The 23,124-nt window shown below is 43.0% G+C and overlaps 1 protein-coding gene across 1 annotated transcript in view; it reads left to right on the forward strand.

Moving 5' to 3' along the window:
- Window positions 1-22,080, forward strand: part of AATF (apoptosis antagonizing transcription factor) — a 228,590-nt gene extending 206,510 nt beyond the window's left edge. The window contains exon 12 of the mRNA XM_068269363.1: window positions 20,372-22,080. Coding sequence (XP_068125464.1) covers window positions 20,372-20,435 — 64 coding nt within the window. The 3' untranslated portion in view covers window positions 20,436-22,080. The remainder of the gene's footprint in view (window positions 1-20,371) is intronic.
- Window positions 22,081-23,124: the final 1,044 nt, after the last annotated feature.

Genomic DNA, 23,124 nt, shown 5'->3' on the forward strand with positions numbered 1-23,124 from the left:
CAGTCCCCCAGGGGTATTCACATAAGATATCAATAGTTTCATTCAGATATTTAAAGAAAATCTTAAAAATAAAAAAGTCCATAGAGCAGGGGTAGGGAACCTATTGTTGTGGAGCCAGATGTGGCTCTTTTGATGGCTACATCTGGCTCACATACAAATCAGTAGGGGTTGATTCACTAAGCTACACTGCTCAAGCAGCGCAGTTTAGTGTGGCAGCACAAGTAAAATTTTCAAAGTAAGCACGCTACTGCTGTAGCATGCACTACTAACTTACTTGCGCTACCCCAAAACGAACAACGGCTGCTCCAATTGTCCCACTACTCTGGACCCCGTCAGGTCCAGTGACTTTGTAGGACGCGATTCCCGCACTTTGATTGGGCCAATAGGCTGGCTGTCACTTCACAGGCAGCCTATTGGGCCAAAGAGCGGGGATCTCGTCCTGCAAAGTGAATCAACCCCCAAGTCGGCTAGCTAATTGTACAAGCTGTTAGTTGGTATTTCTCCTCTCTGGCTCTCGGAGAAATTGCTGATGTTGCTGAAACCCAAGAGAAGCTGAAGATGTGTCTAATACTGCCGCTGCCTGGCGGATCAACTGTACAGTCCTGGCTAAAAGTTTTGAGACTGTCAAACATATTAGTTTTCACAAAGTTTGCTGCTAAACTGCTTTTAGATCTTTATTTCAGTTGTTTATGTGATGGAATGAAATATAATTTTAAGCACTTCATACGTTTCAAAGGCTTTTATTGACAATGACCACAAGTTCTCAATGGGATTAAGATCTGGGGAGTTTACAGGCCATGGAAACAATCAACAACAGTTTGGTGAAGAACACGATGGAGCACCGTGTCATAAGGCAAAAGTGATAACTAAGTGGCTCTGGGACCAAAACATTGAAATTTTGGGTCCATGGCCTGGAAACTCCCCAGATCTTAATCCCTTTGAGAACTTGTGGTCATTCCTCAAGAGGCGGGTGGACAAACCAAAACCAACTAATCCTGAGAAACTCAAAGAAGTGATTATGAAAGAATGGATTGCTATCAGTCAGGATTTTGCCCAGAAGTTGATTGAGAGCATGCCCAGTCGAATTGCGGAGGTCTTGAAAAAGAAGGGCCAACACAGCAAATACTGATTCTTTGCATAAATCTCATGTAATAATCAAATAAAAGCCTTACAAACGTATGAAGTGCTTATAATTGTATTTCATTACATCACATAAACAACTGAAACAAAGCTCTAAAAGCAGTTTAGCAACAAACTTTGTGAAAACAAATATGTTTGACAGTCTCAAAACTTTTGACCAGGACTGTATACACATCACCATGGCAACAGTGACGTGAGCCCTACTGTCCCAGTATTAAACATATTGTATGGCTCTCACAGAATTACATTTTAAAATATGTGGCGTTTATGGCTCTCTCAGCCAAAAAGGTTCCTGACCCCTGCCATAGAGGGATGCTCCTGAGGCTTCTCAATCCATTTTGGACCGCTGTGCTGTGGGCTGGGACCCTTTTCTTCACGGCCTTGTTTTTGTCCGTGTACAAAAGCAGCAATGCTCCAGGAGACCTGGCCGTACCTGTGCCATAGCAGATTCAATAACTAAAGATTTTCACACTGCTTTAAAATATTCGAAAAATAATGGCATGTAGATCACACGTATTCATATTTAAGCAAACCTGAAGTGAAATTATGATATAATGAATTGTATGTGTAGTATGGATAATAATTAAAACAATAGTAGCAAAGAAAAGTCTCCTATTTCTATTTTCAGTTACATAGTTTTGTTTTTTGTTTTGTTTGTTTTTTATAGCATTGCATCATTCTGTCACAGTTGTGGTTTTAAAATCACACTCTGGCCCATATGCGATGAACTGTTTCTCCTGAGTTATCTCCTAGGAGATAATTTTCATCTTCTCTTTAAATTAACTTTTCAGCATTTTACAATTGAAAAAGTTCACAAAAGTTAGTGAAAAATCAAAATTATTAAGTCTTTTCTTGGTTGCTGGTGGTTTAACTGCTTACGGACCTCTGTACTTTAAATCTACGCCCTGTTTTGATGGCTATCTGGCTGCTAGATTTCAACTTGCCGCCACTGCAGCGCATCCGCCATTTTTGTCGCTCCCGCCGATCTCACCGCTGAATCCCCGCCATCTCCCATCGCATCTCACTTGCCTTGCCTGTCTCTATGACAGCAGAGCCCTGTGAGCGGGCCAGGAGCCGATTTCATTGGCTCCTGGCCCTGTCTTTTAATGTAAGCAACTCCCATTCGCTCACAGGAACTCTGCTATCATAGAGACGGCAGAGTGGGTAGCCCAGGTTCCCGACATGCGGCGGGTATGTGCGGCGATTCTTCGGGATTCCACCATTTCTGTACCAGCGGTCTCTGGTCCTTAAGGGGGCAGAGACCTCTGGTACTTAAGTAGTTATAATGCATTTTATGATGAGGTGTGAAAATACCATCCAAGAGGAAACTTAGGAGAAAAAGTGAATTGCCCCTGCACCCACGGGGGGCCTGCTCAGGGACATTTTGGGGGGCAGGAGGGGTCGCAGCATGAGGAGAGAGGATGGCCGCACATCGGCGGGGACAATCACCCTCCTCACCTCGGGCTCTCAGTGCGCTTCCCTCCTGCAATTATCAGTGGCAGCGGGCAGGAACACATACAGTACAGACCAAAAGTTTGGACACATCTTCTCATTCAAAGAGTTTTCTTTATTTTCATGACTATGAACATTGTAGATTCACACTGAAGGCATCCAAACTTTGAATTAACACATGTGGAAGTATAGTACATAACCAAAAAGTGTGAAACAACTGAAAATATGTCATATTCTAGGTTCTTCAAAGTAGCCACCTTTTGCTTTGATTACTGCTTTGCACACTCTTGGCATTCTCTTGATGAGCTTCAAGAGGTAGTCACCTGAAATGGTCTTCCAACAGTCTTGAAGGAGTTCCCAGAGATGCTTAGCACTTGTTGGCCCTTTTGCCTTCACTCTGCAGTCCAGCTCACCCCAAACTATCTCGATTGGGTTCAGGTCTGGTGACTGGAGGCCAGTTCATCTGGCGCAGCACCCCATCACTCTCCTTCCTGTTCAAATAGCCCTTACACAGCCTGGAAGTGTGTTTGGGGTCATTGTCCTGTTGAAAAATAAATGATGGTCCAACTAAAGGCAAGCCGGATGGAATAGCATGCCGCTGCAAGATGCTGTGGTAGCCATGCTGGTTCAGTATGCCTTCAATTTTGAATAAATCCTCAACAGTGTCACCAGCAAAGCACCCCCACACCATCACACCTTCTCCATGCTTCACGGTGGGAACCAGGCATGTAGAGACCATCCGTTCACCTTTTCTGCAACACACAAAGACACGGGGGTTGGAACCAAAAATCTCAAATTTGGACTCATCAGACCAAAGCACAGATTTCCACTGGTCTAATGTCCATTCCTTGTGTTCTTTAGCCCAAACAAGTCTCTTCTGCTTGTTGCCTGTCCTCAGCAGTGGTTTCCTAGCAGATATTCTACCATGAAGGCCTGATTCACACAGTCTCCTCTTAACAGGTGTTCTAGAGATGTCTGCTGCTAGAACTCTGGGTGGCATTGACCTGGTCTCTAATCTGAGCTGTTGTTAACCTGCGATTTCTGCTGGTGACTTGGATGAATTTATCCTCCGCTGCAGAGGTGACTCTTGGCCTTCCTTTTCTGTGTGGTCCACATGTGAGCCAGTTTCTTTGTAGCATTTGATAATTTTTGAGACTGCACTTGGGGACACTTTCAAAGTTTTCCCAATTTTTTGGACTGACTGACCTCCATTTCTTAACCTCCCTGGCGGTAAGCCCGAGCTGAGCTCAGGCTAAGCCGCGGCAGAGGATTTCTCAGGCCCTGGTGGGCCAATTTGCATAATTTTGTTTTGTTGCACGCAGCTAGCACTTTGCTAGCTGCGTGTACAAACCGATCGCCTCCGCGCCAATCCGCCCCCCCACCCCTTGCGCAGCCAATCACCACCAGGCAGCGCTAAGGGGTGGATCAGGACTCCGACGCCATGGCGACAAGGGAAACCAAACAGGAAATCCTGTTCTGAACGGGATTTCCTGTTTGGTTTGATCGCCGGAGGCGATCGGAAGGGGAAGGGGGAAGCCGCTGCACAGCGGCTATCGTGTAGCTAGCGCTAGGCTAGCTACATGATTTAAAAAAAATTTTTAACGTGCTGCGCCGCCCCCCACCCCCCCCCCCGGCGATTTTAGTGTAACGCCAGGGGGGGTTAAAGTAATGATGGCCACTTGTTTTTCTTTACTTAGCTGCTTTTTTCTTGCCATAATACAAATTCTAACAGTCTATTCAGTAAGATTATTAGCTGTGTATCCAACTGACTTCTCGCAATGCAACTGATGGTCCCAACCCCATTTATAAGGCAAGAAATCCCACTTATTAAACCTGACAGGGCACACCTGTGAAGTGAAAACCATTTCAGGTGACTACCTCTTGAAGCTCATGAAGAGAATGCCAAGAGTGTGCAAAGCAGTAATCAAAGCAAAAGGTGGCTACATTGAAGAACCTAGAATATGACATTTTCAGTTGTTTCACACTTTTTGGTTATGTACTATACTTCCACATGTGTTAATTCATAGTTTGGATGTCTTCAGTTTGAATCTACAATGTTCATAGTCATGAAAATAAAGAGAACTCTTTGAATGAGAAGGTGTGCCCAAACTTTTGGTCTATACTGTACCTCCATGCGTTTCACACGCCGGAGATTCTGCTCTCTAAGTGTCTGATGCTACTTCCTGTTTAAACAGGAAGTAGCGTGAGGCAATTAGAGATCGGACCTCCATGGTGGATGGAGGTATGTGTTCCTGCCGCTGCCACTGATAATTGCAGGAGGGGAGCGTGCTGAGTGGAGAGCCAGAGGTGATGGAGGGGGGGGAAGTGTCCCCCCCCCCCCCTCCCCGCCGATGTGTGGCCATGCTCTCTCCTTATACTGCGACCCCTCTTGCCACCCAAAACAGCCCTGAACGGGCTGGGGGGGGGGGCATCCAAATTTTTGCAGGGGGCCCCGGTGATTTCTAGTTACGTCCCTGTATATGGGTCTTTGTCTTTTAAGCTATGAAACAAAGCAGAAATAATGACCCTTTGGACTTCCCTGCAGTAAAACCTTATCTTAATTTGTATATCACTGTTTCTTAGCCATTTTAAGGGCTTCAGAAAACAGGACTATATTTGACCTAGTTGGGTCAAATAGCTCAGAGAAGCTCTTTTGCATTGATAACTGACTTTTTTTTTTGTTGTAACTCTTTCTGTACTAAAAAAATGAGACCCTTTTCTTTGTTACTAATGTTCTATTTGTTAGCTGTACTACATATGCAATTCTCATAAGTTAATTTTTGCTTTAGGTTTGCTTTAAATATAACCTACCATAAATATAACATAAAGTAGTAAAGAAGGTCCGCAACGATGTCTCTTCTTAATGCTCAATGTTTATTTAGGACAAATCCTCATATCAGTAAAAAAAAAAGCACAGCTGACATGTTTCGGGCCAGATTTGCCCTTAATCATTGCTAAAAACACACAGCTGATCTCTTCTGTTTTTGTAGGTGGTGACAAACCAGGGCGGAGCACAGACCACTCCTCATAGAGGAGGGGCCAAGGACAAATGTCATACTCCACACATATGGAAGTCACCACCCTGTACAGACATATACTTACATTCTAAAAGCCATACAAATAAAGCATAAAACCAAAATGTAACAAAAACAGGAAAGGAACAACAATGTAGAATCACACAAATTAGATGGAACCGCATACAAGGACCTGAATACACACTATAATACATCAAACAATGTCCTTGATTAAAAAAGTGTGTGTCAAGCTGTCACCAGAGCCAAGTCCCACCTTGCATTTAGTCCTTTTGGGGCTCTAGTTCTAAGACGAAAGATCCATAGGGCCTCTCTTTTACAAATTATTGACAGTAGATCACCTCCTCTCTTGGGTAGAAAGACCCTCTCTATGCCCTGGAATAGAAAAACAGACCTGTCACCAGGGCTGTGGAGTCGGTCCGAAAATGCTCCGACTCCTAAGTTTAGGATTCCACCGACTCCGACTCCACAACTCCGACTCCTCTAATTTGCATATTACAATTTTGTTGATTAAAAGTATGTAACATGAAATTCGTCTCTTAACTGCCAACGCTTAGGAATTTTACAAGACAACTGAAGTGAGAAGGATATGTAGACTACTATATTTATTCCCTTTTAGACTAAAACTAGTCCTTGGTAAGAGTACTTGTAAAAGGTACAAACCGGAACAAAGAACATCTATCAGGCCCTAGGCAATGTAACTGTGGGTACATGTAAGCGTGATGTGCAGGTACTCTGCAGGGGAATGAGGAGATTCTTCCTCTATTACACATTCTTCATGCACAATCTGAACAAGGTTTATGGGTGACAGACAACACCTCTGTGTTCAATGTGCACAACATTCTCAGTGGATTCCCTGCAGCTCTGTGGGGAGTGCATATGTAGAGTATAGTACTACTGTGTAACAAAGTAAACTTGAGACAGATGAAATTAAAGTTTTATACATACCTGGGGCTTCCTCCAGCCGCCTTCAGGATAATCAGTCCCTCGTTGTCCTCCTCCACCACCTGGATCTTCTGCTATGAGTCCAGGTACTTGAACCAGTCAGGCGTAGTGCGCATGCACACACTCAGCCGCCAGGAGCATACTACACCTGTGCAGCACTATTGCGCAGGTGCAGAATGTTCCTGGCTGTGGGAGCGGCATGCGGCCGGACTGCGCTGACTGGCTGAATTACCAGGACTCATAGCAGAAGATCCGGGTGGTGGAGGACAGTGAGGAACGGATTAGCCTGAAGGGGGCTGGAGAAAGCCCCAGGTATGTATAAAACTTTACTTTTTATCCGTCTCAGTTACCCTTTAATTTGTAGTCACCAAACCAAATTTTAATAACATATCAAATTATTTGATTTCATCAGCAAAGGGAGTGCATACATTTGCATAAATCAGCATCAATGCGGAATTATTTCCATCTCGTTGACCATCTCTATTAGTGACACGGCTACACATCAGGCTTTATTCTTACAGCATAGATGTTATTTAGTATATATAAGAGATTCCTGTGTACACATCATATATACAGTCACAATCAGATATGTATATCTGACCTTAAAAATATGGGGACTGCTTTATTGAAGCAGCACAAGTAACTAATTTTGATTGGTTTATTTCATTTTTGTGGACAAAGCACAGCTATTACTGTATATATACATTATTTTAATGTATATATCTGAGAAATAGAACATTTTATCATATTTTCTATTTTAATTACAGTTACAAATTCATTAGGAGTTGGAGTCGGTGCATTTTTTCCCGACTCCGACTCCAGACACCCAAAATTGCCCGACTCCACGACTCCGACTCCACAGCTCTGCCTGTCACCCCCATGCACCTCCCGAAAGTGTTTTGCTACATTTGAGATGTTTCTAGTGGACCATGAGGCCCCTAAATAGTGTTCCGCTATCCTAGCTTTAAGGGGTCTGGTAATGCATCCCACATATTGTGTGGAACATAAAGTACAAGTTACCAAATAGATAACATTTTTGGTATTACAATTAATACAATGTTTTAGGGGGGACCCATAACCATTTGTAAGTGACCAAATATCACATAACATTAGATACTATATACTATATACACAGAAGCCTCAAGATCCTATTGAGCGGAGCTCCGTCATCAGTCTACCAGAGGCAATTGCCACTAGGAGACTGTTAGACGGCGAAACCGCCATCTATTGACACTCGGCTGTCCCCCCTGAGAGGCTCAGAGAGCGATTAGCTCTCATTAGCTGATGTCTGAGAGCCGATCACTGGGATTGGCTGGCTGGGGCAGGGAGGGGAATAATAAAAAAAAAAGTATAATTTATATATTAAAAAAAAACAAAACATCCTGCAGCAGCAATCAGAGCCCACCAACAGAAAGCTCTGTTGGTGGGCAGAAAAAAGGGGGAGGGGGGTCATTTGTGTGCTTTCTACGGCTCTGCAGCAAGCTCTTAAAGCTGCAGTGGCCTGAAGTGTAAAAAATAGCCTGGTCACTAGGTGTAAGACTACAGTACTTAAGAGGTTAAGAATTGCTCTTCTATTATCTCAGTCTGTGCTAAAATACTGGCAAAGATGTGCAGAGATGAGGGGTGGAGACAAAATTTATGTTGGGCAAAGGGGATAGAAACAACGTTTGAAACAATAGCAACATTTAAAATGTTCAACAGTTTTCAGGCAGAGATAATCGCACACCGCTGCCAATTCACTTATTATAGGATCAAAATAACTGGTTATGCTAGAGGTGACAAATCAATATCTTAAAATGGGAGTAAAAATCAGTAATGCAAGTATTTTGCATTATTGGGTCCAATTTTTATATATTTTAAGTTTATATATATAATTTTTTTTATTTGTGGGGTACCCTCTTTCTGTCATTCATTGTGTCCTGTTGTTCAGGACAATACTGACCTCCTTAAATATTTATAAATCTTACAGCTGATCTCATGAGAGGCAAGGCACAGGTCACATGTCATCTTTTGTAATTTAAAGCCGCAGGGCTAAAAGCATTTGCACAGGCTTAAAGTACCCAATCCTGACCTGACCAAAAGAGAGGGAATTGAGGCAGACCTTTCTGAATCTCCTCCAAGCGCCTGGATGATGGTGATGATGATAGCTGGCTTACTGTGTAATTTATGGTCTGTTCCTGCAAACATATAGTTTTGTAACCCTTCTAGAAATGAATGTTACAGTGCCACCTTGTGACCACCTAACTGAAACTTGACTGCTTTTATTGGCTATATTGTCTCAGCTATTTCATATTAACATTTTATATTTTTTGTTTGCAACTGCTAGTCTTTTTAATTGAATCATTTACTGGCTTCTGTTTGCATTTCTAGCATGTTTATGCCAAAAGCAGTGTACATTTCTAGTTTTTAAATTCTGAACGTTTTAAAACATTTTGTAACCGTTACCAACATTTGTCAAATTCCATGAGGTTCTGAAACTGTGTGCATTTGAGGGCCAGTGCTGTCTATACTGTCAAGTTTTTCAGAGCAGTTGAAAAAGGCGCGGGCGGTGTCCTGTTTAAGAGGGTGCCCGCTATAATAGTGGACACAGGGGTTGCCCGCTATGCAAACTGTGGCTACAATTAAAATTAGTACTATTTATAGCTGCAGTTCGCATAATGGGCGCCCCTTGCCCCGCTATTATAGTGGGCGCCCTTCTAAATAGCATGCGTTTTAAGGGCTGGGGGCAAGGTTAGGTCCGAGAGGGGGGTGGGAGGTTGCATGCGCAGGATGATCATGTGCTGCCACGTGCTACTTCCTATTTTGTTATGCTGTGGCCCAATATCTCCACAGATATTGGGGGTCCCTTCCCTACACCAAAGTCTGAGGGTAGGGAAGGGACCCCCAAACTACATCTGTGCCAAATTGGAGTCCCGCTGGTTCCTGAAATATGAAGCGATCTTGTAAACTGGTGGTACTGAGGCTGCAATTTGGCACAGAGGTAGCTCGGTGGGTTCCCTCGCTACCCTCAAAATTTGGAGTGTGTAAAAGGCCTATAATATAAATAATTGAGGGCGATTCATTTGAAGTTTTCACTGATCATGCATGTTATGAGATGCAGCTCTGTGACAAAGGGCATCACGATCAGACACTACATCAGCAATGATTACATTTGCCGGTTAGCCAGAGATTAGCAAGCTACTTGCCTGTTGTCTGCAGTGAAAGTAAAACATTTTACACACAGGGAAAATAAGCCTCTGCAGTGAAAAAAGTTTCACATAAGTATGAGCAAGAAAAGGAAATGCTGGCACTGCAGGAGCCGTCCACTATCCAAGGAGGGGGGAGGGAGGGAGAGGCAACACAGTCCCAAACAAAGGTATGTGCACAGTGGATCCTCAGCGTGCTCAGGCAGAAGGTCAAGTTTTCATGCAAAATAAAGGAGGGGAAAGCGCCGGCACTGCTGTCACACACTTTATTCCAAGATAATAAAAACATCAAAGAATGAACATTGTCCGTGCAAAACGTAAACAACACATACCCTGGGTGTCTGTGGATGGTGCGGTGGGCGCAGAGGGTGCAGAGCCTGACGGCCGTTTCGCACGTTATGCGCTTCTACGGAGGCTACGATAGTATGTGTTTACGTTTTGCACGGACCGTGAAAAAAGTTTTACAGATGGGAAATGCTTGGGAATTTTATGTACCTAAGCCTAGTTAATAAAAGTTTTGAGAGTATAATCCCACTTTAATTTTTTTTTTAATTTTTTTTTTAATTTTTTTTTTTCTTCTTTAACCTCGGGTAGACTGGGGAAAGATCAAAACCCGTCATGCTTTTATTGTTGATTTTTTGCTTGCTGATAATATTTCTTTAGTGGAGTCTTAAAGAGAACCCGAGGTGGGTTTGAAGAATATTATCTGCATACAGAGGCTGGATCTGCCTATACAGCACAGCCTCTGTTGCTATCCCAACCCCCCCTAAAGTCCCCCTGCACTCTGCAATCCCTCATAAATCACAGCCACGCTGCTGACAAACAGCTTGTCAGAGCTGGCTGTGTTTATCTCTATAGTGTCAGTCTGCTGCTCTCCCCGCCTCCTGCAGAACTCCAGTCCCCGCCTGCATCCCTTCCCTCCCTGCTGATTGGAGGGAAGGGACGGGGGCAGGGACCGGAGCTATGCAGGAGGTGGGGGAGCAGCTGAGACTGACACTACAGATGTAAACACAGCCTCACAGCATGGCTGTGATTTATGAGGGATTGCAGAGTGCAGGGGGGGACCTTAGTGGGGTTTGGGATAGCAACAGAGGCTGGGCTGTATAGGCAGATACAGCCTCTGTATGCAGATAACATTCTTTAAACACACCTCGGGTTCTCTTTAAGCCTCCTACACGGATACAAGGACAGTCACCTGCTAGGATCTCAGCTCAGTCCATTAGTCAACCGTTTGTGACAGAGTTCTGTACAGATGTGGCACTAGTCTGCGGAATACTGCTATGGAGGGATGATGTACTAAGCAGGAGGGGAACAATATCAGTACTTTCTGTATCTTTCCCCTAAACCATGATAGTGAACAATCTTTGTCTTCAGGTCACCACTTCCACTTTGTGGAAAGTGCACTTCCACTTTCCACAAAGTCTTGCACATGCAGATGCCCACTGTCAATGGGAACTTTAATTAACAACTGACTTGAAAGGTATATGGATGCTGCCATATTTATTTCCTTTTAACCAATACCAGTTGTCTGGCATCCTACAGTCTGAATCACGCTGGTAGCAAATGCTGTCAAACATCTGATCTGCATGCTTGTTCAGGGTCTATGACTAAAAGTGGAAGAAGTGTGTATCACCCTTGAGCCACATGTGTGTTTACTAACTCTGTCATGCACGGTTTTCATTTACTTGCCTTAAAGAGTGCCTAATCCAAAATTAACTTATTGAAGTAAATACCTCTCCAAGTTGCATACCTTTTTCTATCACTATACTGCTTGTTTTTCGACGCTCCTCAGTGGCTGTCGCTGCTGTATGGCATAGGTTTGTTTTTCATGCATCATCAAATATTGCGACTCAGCCGCTCTGCTTTCCTGCGCAGAATGGCTGATAGAGCGGGAAACTCCTTTTCCATGCTCGTGCACTGTTCAAATTCAGTGCTCGAGCATCTTGATGTTGGGAGCGTGGCCGTGCTTTGAACTACGTGCACATGCGCGATTGAAGGCAAAGAGAGCGATTAGCGCTGAGACCTGGGGAGGTCTTGCCGAAAGTCTGTGACTGACTCATCGACTGGCCAGTCAATGGAGAACACCGAGGGAGAACCGCGGAGGCAAATACAGAGGTTGGGGGAAATAGAAGTGCAGACACTGCAGTAAGTGCCTGCTTTACTTACAGCGGGATGCAAAAGTTTGGGCAACCTTGTTAATCGTCATTATTTTCCTCTAAAAATCATTGGTTGTTACGGTAAAAAAATGTCAGTTAAATATATCATATAGTAGACGCACACAGTGAGAAGTGAAATGAAGTTTATTGGATTTACAGAAAGTGTGCAATAATTGTTTGAATAAAATTAGGCAGGTGCATAAATTTGGGCACTGGTGCCATTTTATTGATTCCAAAACCTTTAGAACTAATTATTAAAACTCAAATTGGCTTGGTAGGCTCAGTGACTTCTGACCTACATACACAGGTGAATCCAATTATGAGAAAATAGTATTTAAGGGGGTCAATTGTAAGTTTCCCTCCTCTTTTAATTTTCTTTGAAGAGTAGCAACATGGGGGTCTCAAAACCACTCTCAAATGACCTGAAGACAAAGATTGTACACTATCATGGTTTAGGGGAAAGATACAGAAAGCTGTCTCAGAGATTTCAGCTGTTTCCACACAGGAGCATATTGAGGAAATGGAAGACCCACAGGCTCAGTTCAAGTTAAGGCTTGAAGTGGCAGACCAAGAAAAATCTCGGATAAACAGAAGCGACGAATGGTGAGAACAGTCAGTCAACCCACAGACCAGCACCAAAGACCTACAACATCATCTTGCTGCAGATGGAGTCACTGTGCATTGTTCAACCATTCGGCGCACTTTACACAAGGAGATGCTGTATGTGAGAGTGATGCAGAGAAAGCCTTTTCTCCACCCACAGCACACACAGAGCCGTTTGAGGTATGCTAAAGCACATTTGGACAAGCCAGCTTCATTTTGCGATAAGGTGCTGTGGACTAATGCAACTAAAATTGAGTTATTTGGGCATAACAAGGGGCGTTATGCTTGGAGAAAAAACACGGCATTCCAAGAAAAACACCTGCTACCTACAGTAAAATATGGTGGTGGTTCCATCATGCTGTGGGGCTGTGTGGCCAGAGCAGGGACTGGGAATCTTGCCAAAGTTGAGGGACGCATGGATTCCACTCAGTATCAGCAAAGTCAGGAGACCAATGTCCAGGAATCAATGACAAAGCTGAAGCGAGGCTGGATCTTTCAACAAGACAACGACCCTAAACGCTGCTCAAAATCCTCTAAGGCATTCATGCAGAGGAACAAGTACAACGTTCTGGAATGGCCATCTCAGTCCCCAGACCTGAATATAATTGAGGAACAAATACAACATTCTGGAATGGCCATCTCAGTCCCCAATAATTGAAAATCTGTGGTAGGCGTTAGAGAGCTGTCCATGCTCGGACGGAGCAGTGCTTTTCAGCGCTGCTAGATTTAGGCGCAGCCGGCTCCTCCATAGACTACAATAGGAATCATTCTATTGCAGCGCTCAGTGAGTAACGTCGGCTCCGTCTTCTGAGGTTGCTTAAAAACATAATAATTCGGCCTCCAGCAATCGTTTGAAACCGAATTATTTCATTCCCCCACTATCCATGGCGGCCTGGAGGGGGAATAGTAATTAAATCGGCCCGGACTTGTGCAGAAGCAGGATCAGCCATATACCGCTGTATCCTGCGCCCAAGTCTACCGGCGCCGATTTCAAATGTACTCTGCTCGGAAGCCATAAAACTTGAATGTACTAGAGATGTTTTGTAAAGTGGAAGGGTCCAAAATAAGTACAATCAGAATCCAGACTCTCATTGGAACCTACTGTTTAACCACCTTAGCGGTATGGACGAGCTCAGCTCGTCCATTACCGCCAGAGGGTGCCGCTCAGGCCCTGCTGGGCCGATTTTGATAAAATAAAAAGCAGCACACGTAGCCGGCACTTTGCCAGCCGCGTGTGCTACCTGATCGCCGCCGCAGCAGCGGCGAAAGAGTCCCCCCAGCCGCCCGAGCCCTGCGCAGCCGGAACAAATAGTTCCGGCCAGCGCTAAGGGCTGGATCGGAGGCGGCTGACGTCCATGACGTCACTCCGCTCGTCGCCATGGCGACGAGGAAAGACAAACAAGGAAGGCTGCTCATTGCAGCCTTCCTTGTTAATTCTGATCGCCGTAGGCGATCGGAATTACACTTCAGGAGCGCCCTCTAGTGGGCTTTCATGCAGCCAACTTTCAGTTGGCTGCATGAAATAGTTTTTTTTTAATTTAAAAAAACCCTCCCGCAGCCGCCCTGGCGATCTCAGAAGAACGCCAGGGTGGTTAAAGGCTGTAATTTCTGCAAAAGGAGGATCTACTAAATATTGATTTCATTTCTTTTTTGTGGTGCCCACATTTATGCACCTGCCTAATTTTGTTTAGACAATTATTGCACACTTTCTGTAAATCCAATAAACTTAATTTCACTTCTCAAATATCACTGTGTGTGTCTACAATATGATATACTTAACTGACATTTTTTATCTTAACAACCAACGATTTATACAGGAAAATCATGACGATTAACAAGGTTGCCCAAACTTTTGCATCCCACTGTATAAAAGAAATGTGCTGACATAAATTTACTGGAAAACATTGTTTTAGGTTTCCTTTAATTTGTCATACTACCATTTGCATTATTCTCTTTTGCTTCATTTTAGCCTGTGTGGGTCTCGCAAGTAAAATTCCTGTTTATTCAAAGGATTTTCATCAATACAATCCCTTTGAAACTACTGTAAAACACTCCACCTACATACTCTGATGCGAGTGCTGCCAAACAATCCAACACCCAGACAAAACCAATGGCACACCCCCTGTGCAGAGGTTATGCAGCATTGGTGTGTGCAGATCCTCCGGTGCATTGCCAAAGATACAATCTTGAGCCCTCAATTTTACCACTTCTATGTAATATAAGGGACTACCTAAAGTATCTGTTCAAAGTATATTCACTTAGTTTGCCCTTCTACTACATACATTGGGTAAGATTGCACAATCAAGATTGTATCATTAGTGGGCACCTTATTCATATGGAGCACCCAGGGCTCCGCACTGAAATGCTAGAGATGCCAAACCTGCTGAACTAGTTATCCATTATCTCTGTAGAAATGAGAAGCTGAATCCCATGATTGGGCTGGTGGAGCCAGTATCTCCATATTCAAACACAGAATTGTTATATGTTTATACATTACAAGAATGTGATTGTATTTCAAGCACAATTAAACTGCAAAAACATAGCCTTACTTTCCTTATGATTTTAGCTGGTTCTGTATGACTGGGTAAAAAAGTGAGATTTCAGTACATTTCCCGTAAAAGCTATATATGTCCAGCGTAATATGCTGCAGGTATGGAATTGGCTCTGGAAAGGACGAATGACTAGGCTAAGGTCACGCTGTGCAGTATGTGAGCTTTATTCTTTCAGTTCACAGTCCAGTGCTCTGGCACAATCCTTTTATTCCAAAACACATCTCACGAGGAGGAGTAAACAGTGGCAACACACATAATGTGGAATGTAGAATTCTATGGACTCTGGAAAATATGTTTACGTTCAATGCCTTATGAGGTAAGGTAAAAAGAAATCTGACAGCTGACTAAATGCAAGGCAGCGGCGTTACAGATAAAAACATCGACCAGCCATATTGTTTAACATGCATTAAATTATTTTCTAAGCAGCCTGCCATAGCTTGTGATAAGCCTGGCTTCATTAATACAAAAATAAGGGAAAAAGAGTAACATTTGCCATCATAGACCACTGAATGCCTATGGAAAGCTAATTCCATACCAAACGGCTCATATCCTGCAGATTGCCAGAGTATAGGTGGCCACTTACTATACAATTTACAGAACGATCATTTATGAACAATTCTTCGTATGAACGATCAGAAATTATCATTTGAGACCACTAATGGGCAAAAATCTCCTAACCAATCCACTCAGATTGACAGGATCAATCCAAACGTTAGATCAATTTCATTAATCTGTTCAAATTGGTTAGGAGATTTTTGTTCATTAGTGGTTCCAAATGATAATTTCCGATCATTCATACGAAGAATATTTCATAAATGATCGTTTGGCAATTTTTATTATTAGTGGCCACCTTCATATGTAGATCTAGAAAAATATTTCATATGCCAATTTTAACACATGCAAATGTGAAAACCACTGTACCCCTTACACCACTAATGCAGTCTATAGTTTGCTTTGAAATGACAATGGCAATAACTAGCTTTATAGGAGTTGTTCTAAAAGGCAAGTACCCTACTGTTGTGCATAATAAAACATTATATTTCTTACAAAAATCTTGCATTCTTGAAATTGACAGCACGAAGGTAAGATTTTCTTACCTACGTATTAGTCAATTAGAGTATTTTTACCTTGGGCGCCTCCTAGCCCTTCCCAATATATATATAGTACCCTCCCCTAGAGGAGTTTACTGAGTCCTAGACCTCCTTCGGAGGATGAAACACCCCCTTTTTTTTTTTTTTTTTTGGAGCAGCGACTGCCACATCATCTTCGCACAAAGGCCGAGTGGGGATGGTACTTCCTCACATGCTAGTTTGGGTGGTTGCCTTGTTTGCAACCTACTTTTGTGAGTATATCTACTTCTTTTTGTACACCACCATCTCTGACCTGACAATATTACACAAGATTGGGCTCCCGGTGTCCCTGTGTCTTTTTCTCGCCCCTACAAGATTTACTCACCCTACTGTTATGTACTTTCTTGTCTGCCTCAACATGACCTGACGAGCATATGTAACTACTGAACTACTTGGCTTCAGAATTTTTACACTGACTCTTAACCTTATGACAAGCATTGTTAAAAAGCTGTGTTTTTAACCTCTTTAGACTCCTGGTCACCTGTGTCAGCAATTTCTCCATTGAATGCAATGTCATTCAGATAAGCAGTAGGTGGTGGTGGTGCTTGAGCGTTACATTTGCATGCATTTTAAAAAGCCTCCAAAATTTTTGATACAGTATTGTTGTCTTAGAAACATTTAAACAAACGCTAGCAAACACTTGTGACAAACACAAAGAAATGCTAGTCTGCTGTAGACAGTTGTAACAAGACGTTAAACCCAACACTACCAACTGTCCATGTGAAAGAGCACTTAGTGGATGGTTGCTACTGCACCAAGCATGATGCTAAGGAGAGTCAGCCTTGCCCAAGCAGAGTCTGAAGTGTACACACGTTGGAGACTGCAGTCTTCACTGTGTTGTAGACACAGCTGGTGTCCTGCCTGTCTGCATTTTTTTCCAGGGATGCCATTTAGAATGTATTACAGCTAGATGTTCTACTGCAAGAAGAAAAAAAAGCAGAGGTCAGGATGGCAGCCTCTGGAGTATTCCAGTGACAGGTGCACTTCACCTAGCCTTGTATGTAGGGAAATAGAATGTCTTCCTTTTTCACAAGTTTCTTATGGAAATCTTTAGAGAGAAAATGAGTTTTTCTACCTGTAAAAAACGTATTTTTCTTAATTGAGCCTCATAAGATATCCCCACGTAGATCTTTTGTTCTTGCTGTAACACAGTAAAATTGTTTCCTATAATTGACTCGTGACACTAAAAGCTAATTGAACTCGTGGACATTGTCAGACCTATTTTCTAGTAGTTGGCAGTTGGGCCTTACGGACGAGCACAGTTCATGTGGTGTCTATTGAAATAAAATAGGACAAAATTCAGCAAATAGCTAGTTGCAGCACAGTAAGACCTTCACACGGCACTGAGAGCCATAATGTACCAGTAGCTTGCTCATAGCATACAGATGTGGTGTCAGCGCTATAGCCTGCAGAACAGCCAGCCCATGCATGCTGTATAACATCTGCACCTTTTGTACCCATAGCACAATTTATCCTTGAGCTATTTAAGTTAGCAGATCATACATTGTATTTTATGTTGCCCACAAGCAGTTCCCCAAGGGAGTTCTATCGGTCTGCATACAGCTAGCCTTCCAGCCTGGTTTAATGTAAGAAGAGCCACATGTTCCTCTGCATTCCCCACCTGTGTGAAATGATGCTTGTGGAAAGTACTGGCTTCAGCAATGTGATGACAGCTGCTGACATGTGAGCCCTGCTGTGGACAGTAAGTGGTGCTTACTACCTAGCCATTACACTGGCATCGCAGTGCACACAGGAGACAACATCCACAGATCACAAGTCTAGATTCCATGTGAGAGGACATTTTCCCTGACCTCTGATTGTACTTCCATTTTAACCATTTATTGCTTCTGTGTATCTGCAGAGAAAGCAAAAGAAAACTGAGGTCTTTCGTACAAAAGACAAACATTCCCACCCTGCTTTTGTGACTAAAATAGAATAGTAGCTAACACAAGAAATCTAATTGGCTGCTTTGGGAAACGGACACCGTGCTGCAGTTTACTTTGCACCTGCCTGGTTAAATCAATCCTAGTCAGAGGGTGTTTTCAGTGCTCCGTCGCTAGTAAGTAATAGGATTTGAATGTCAATAAGAATTGACATCTGTAGGAGAATATGTATCTGCTGCTTCTGTAAACTTTTACACGTGCCCATGAAACTGGCAGTATTCTGGGAAGCAGATATGTGGTGAATGTATGACTGTTCATGTTCTAGCCAGACATTGCTCACTTCACTAACAAGATCATTGTGTAGTTTCTCTGCCAGCTCTGCTGTGTTGGCAGCAATGAGAGCTTCTCTCTCTGGCCAAAATGTAAGCAGCTTTAAGAATACAACAGGATTAAGGTATGTCTTCTAAAAGGGCCACCTGTTCCTGTGACAACTGTCTGGAGTGGGTTTCTACTTACTTCCTTTGGATTTCTGGGAGAAGTGAGGAAAAATCTTCCTAGTGGAAAGCCTTTGCCTGCACGTTTTAAAATAAATGATCATATGTATGCATTGTAATACATTTGCCTACAGTATGTTTCCTTGACTGACTGAAATCAGCAAGTGAGCATTCATTTTTAAAAACCTAACAGCAGCAGATGGTATGAAGGCAACTTTCTATTTACTTTGTATTTCTTGCTGGTAGTTCTGGGCTATTAAGACCATTTATTGGCTCATGATGCACCCACTGAGACTCTCCATACACCATCCTTTATGTGCCTGAGGCGGGAACTCCCAGACCCCTGTCTAGTCCTGCCTCCAATCATACCTAGCATGCAGTACTGCAGTCTGCAGGTAAAACTGTGCTGGGTGGAGCTAGAAGGTGGATGCTGAACCCTTGCACCATCTACTTTCACTGTCATGCTTCTCCCACTAACTAGTAAGCAGGGAGCATATTGGGGGATGTAATTTGCTTTTGGCTGCCAGTATCATGTCTTCCTGGCACCTGAATACTTTGCATCCACCCCAGCCCTTTAGATTCCACCCCACCCCTTTCGATTGTAAGCCTCTGGCAGGGTCCTCCATTCCCTAGTGTAATCTACAGGACCATGTGCTCCTGCCCTATGACAGCCTGTACTTGTATTACTGGGCCTACCTAACCAGTCCAACATTGCATGATCATGTATTTTGTACAATTTGCCTTGTATAACTTTGTTCTATGATTTATAACCTTGTTATGTCTGTCATCCTTTTATCATTGTATATATTTATTGTCCAGCACTGCGTAATATTTTGGCGCATTATAAATACAATAAATAATAATAATCCAGTATAACTAGGTTTTGTACTATAAGCATCCTCTCTCTATTTCCACCTCATACAGGGTAGTTTCTTCCTGTGTGGTCATCTTCACATGGATGCCAACCAAACTTAAATTCAAGCCACCACCTCTTCACATTGTCATACAAGAGAATTGTCTAATGTTTGTATGTTATCACTATGAATTAAACTAAAACTATATTGCTCCTACATTTGGTGTTTCATTACTGTGTGAAAAGTCTGCTGGTTGGATAGGCAAGGAGCTTTTATTGAGGGATGCTGCACTGATTGTGCAGGTACAGTGAAACACAGAATTTGTTAGGTCGGTGTTTACTTTGTGTAGATTTTTTTTTTCTTTCTACAACTAAAAAGGAAAACGCATGAACCCTTCATACTTCCCCCATTAAAGGTTTCCTTTAAAAGCATAAGAAGAAAACTTTTCCAAATACCTCACGCTCTTAAAGGAGAACTGTAGTGAGAGGTATATAGAGGCTGCCATATTTATTTCGATTTAAGCAATACCAGTTGCCTGGCTATTCAGCTAATCCTCTGCCTCTAATACTTTCAGCCATAGACCCTGAACAAGCATGCAGGAGATCAGGTGTTTCTGACAAATTTGACAGATATGACAAGATTAGCTGCATGCTTGTTTCTGGTGTGATTCAGACACTTCTTTAGCCAAATAGACCAGCAGGGCTGCTAGGCAACTGGTATTGCTTAAAAGGAAATAAAGATGGCAGCCTCCATATACCTCTCACTACAATTCTCCTTTAATGAAATGAGACCTGATTTTAATTCCTGCTGTTTTAGGGTGTTTTGACACTGCTTAGAATTGTAAATTATGTTTGAATTCAATATTAACCATTAATATCACTTGATTATTTCCAGTCCCTTTATGTCTTGATTTACTAACTAGCAGTTGTCCTTATATTCCCACAGGAGTGAACTTTATCAGTCGTTATTTGGAAAAGTGAAACATGCGGAAGCAGAAAAGGCGATGTGATTTCCAGAAACTCATCGGAATGTTACCTCCGTTTAATACGGCGTAGAATCTCGGTGGACTTTTGCTATTGGTGTTGATCGTCAGAGCACTAACCACAGAAAAGCAGATGTGACCCATACATGCTGTTTTGGTGCATCTCATCTGTTTGAAGATGACCTGTGTGTCTTTCACATCATGGGAGGGATTGTCAATGACAAGAGCAGTGTGACTAGCTGCTTGTCATTCAGAGATCAGATTGCAACTTAGCTTTTACAAAATCTGTTATATTTTTGTGGGATTTTACAACCATATTGGTATAAAATGCTATGACAAGCTTGTGATATTTTTCACAAACGTGTGAAGTAATTATTGGCATTTAGGACATTCTAGAACTTGTACAGATGTTAAATTCTGACAGGGGCATTTAAGGTTACGTTTTGTCTCTTCTGACCTCTAGTGCATTTATTTTGTCTTTTTGCATTACTAAATCCTGATGACCAAAACTTGTTTTTGCTATTTTATATTTTTCATTAATTTGGTTATTAATTTAGGTATTTTATCCCTGGCTTTAGGATTGTGGACTTAGGCTATTTTGTACATCATTATGCCCCAGAAATGTTTGGCATTACCAGTTTATATAATTAAGTATAACTTTACAGGGATGTATGAGCTGTGAATATTGTGACACAAACAAACAAACCACCAGACATGTTGCTTAAGCTGAAAGCTTCTTTGTTTTACTGATTTAACTTGTCCCCATAGAGCTGGTGCTTTCCTCCATCAGAGTCCATGTGGGACATCTGCCTGCATTTCCGTGCTGCCTACAACTGGAGTCATGGTGGGTCCACTTTTTTGATAACAAAACCCATTTTCTGTATTTAGAGTGTGGAAGTTCATGATTGATCTTGTAAAGTATGTATATGTCACAGCTACAAGCAGAGATCTGCTATCGGTAATGGACGTAATTTATCAGTGTGTCAAGGAAAAGGCCCTCTCAAGATTGTACTGACAAGTGTACTGACAGCCACAATGTGGTTGCTTTGGGCAGCTTACAGTTCCATCAGTTGTTTTTAAAACTAAGACCATATAGTCCACAATCATTAAAATTATAATAATGTAAAGACCAATGACAGGCCATTTATTTTTCTTTTCTTTTTAACCTCCTGTATTTGGTTAAAATGAAGAGCAACAAAATTTGTCAATCTGTGCCTCTGCTGCCTACCTTCCCACTGGGATTATTTCTGCTGGAATATTGTCTCAGTGACACCCAGGGTTTCATAGTAGTCTCAGGGTGTCATCACCTGGGAACCCAACACAAGTCTACTTCCCGGTAGTCTTAAGTCATGCCTCCCTCAGTTCCACGGTGCTGCAGAAGACAAGAAAAATCCCTTTGGTTGCTAAAAATGCCTCCTAACGCCTCCCCTTCAGGTTTAGTATCATGCAAACTGCACCTTCCAACTGCACTAATTCCAGCAATCATAGGGCTGTAATGCATTTAGCTTTTTGTATATTGTTTGAATGATCATGTGATTAAAGCCTTCTAAGCCGAAAGGGAATCTTCTTTGAAAATGTTGTGCTTTAAATGTTGCATTGCGTGTTAAAGAGGAACTGTGGTCAAAATAGGCTAATAAAATTGATTATTTTTACAATATTCATTTATAACCTATTTAGTCAGTGTTTTGCTCCTTGTAAATTATTTCCTCTCCCTGATTTATTTTCTGAAATGTATCACAGATGGCGACATCCTTAGTACTGGCAAGTGATCCTGCAGAATGTTTGTTTACTGAGAGTTCTCAGGATGCTCTGGGGGTGACCGTTCTGGATAATAAACAGCCTAGGCTAAGCCTTAGTGGAAGGACGGGGCTACATACCAATACATTATATCGTAATCTATAGCTATAGGGAAGTGTGTCTGATGCTGAAACCAGGAAATTTACCGTAATAGTGAGTAGCCTGAATCATTTACTGCATTCCACTATATGTCGTAACGGTTCCTCTTTAAAGCAATATTAAGTTTATAAATGAAATATTATGTAAAACAAATCAGCAGACTCCACTTTTAGAATTGATTGGCTATATTTGCATACTGTGGGTGTGTCTCTGACCCACTGCCAACACTGGCTGCTGATGTGAAAATAAGAAAGGTTTAATGTGTAATCGTCAGTGTAGCCCTTGCTATGCACGACTTGATCTATTTTGGTACAGAAATTGGCAGGTTTACTCAGGGCCGGCCCGCTCATGAGGCGGGGTGAAACATTTGCCTCAGGCGGCAGATCTGGGGGGCGGCACCCGCCCGTCCATGGACGCTGGGGCCGCCCGCCGAGCTGGAGGGGTAGCGGGCAGAAAGGGGGTATTGGGCCTAGCGGCGGGGAGGGGGGTCGGACCCCCCCCTCCCTCGCCTGGGTCCCCCGATCTGCGCTCCTCCTCCAGCGTAAAGTACCAGCCAGCGTGCATATGAGAAGAGGCAACGGGCGGGGGAATCACTCACCTTCCGCGTTCCATCGCGTGCTCCACTGACGTCACTTCCGGCAACGCCGCCCACTGTATTGTAAGTGGACGGCCTTGCAGGAAGTGACGTCGGTGGAGCGCACGATGGAACGCGGAAGGTGAGTGATTCCCCCGCCCGTTGCCTCTTCTCATATGCAGGTTGGCTGGTACTTTACGCTGGAGAAGGAGCGCAGATCGGGGGACCCAGGCGAGGGAGGGGGGG

The sequence above is a fragment of the Hyperolius riggenbachi genome, chromosome 2, assembly GCF_040937935.1.
Source record: "Hyperolius riggenbachi isolate aHypRig1 chromosome 2, aHypRig1.pri, whole genome shotgun sequence".
Taxonomy (NCBI): domain Eukaryota; kingdom Metazoa; phylum Chordata; class Amphibia; order Anura; family Hyperoliidae; genus Hyperolius; species Hyperolius riggenbachi.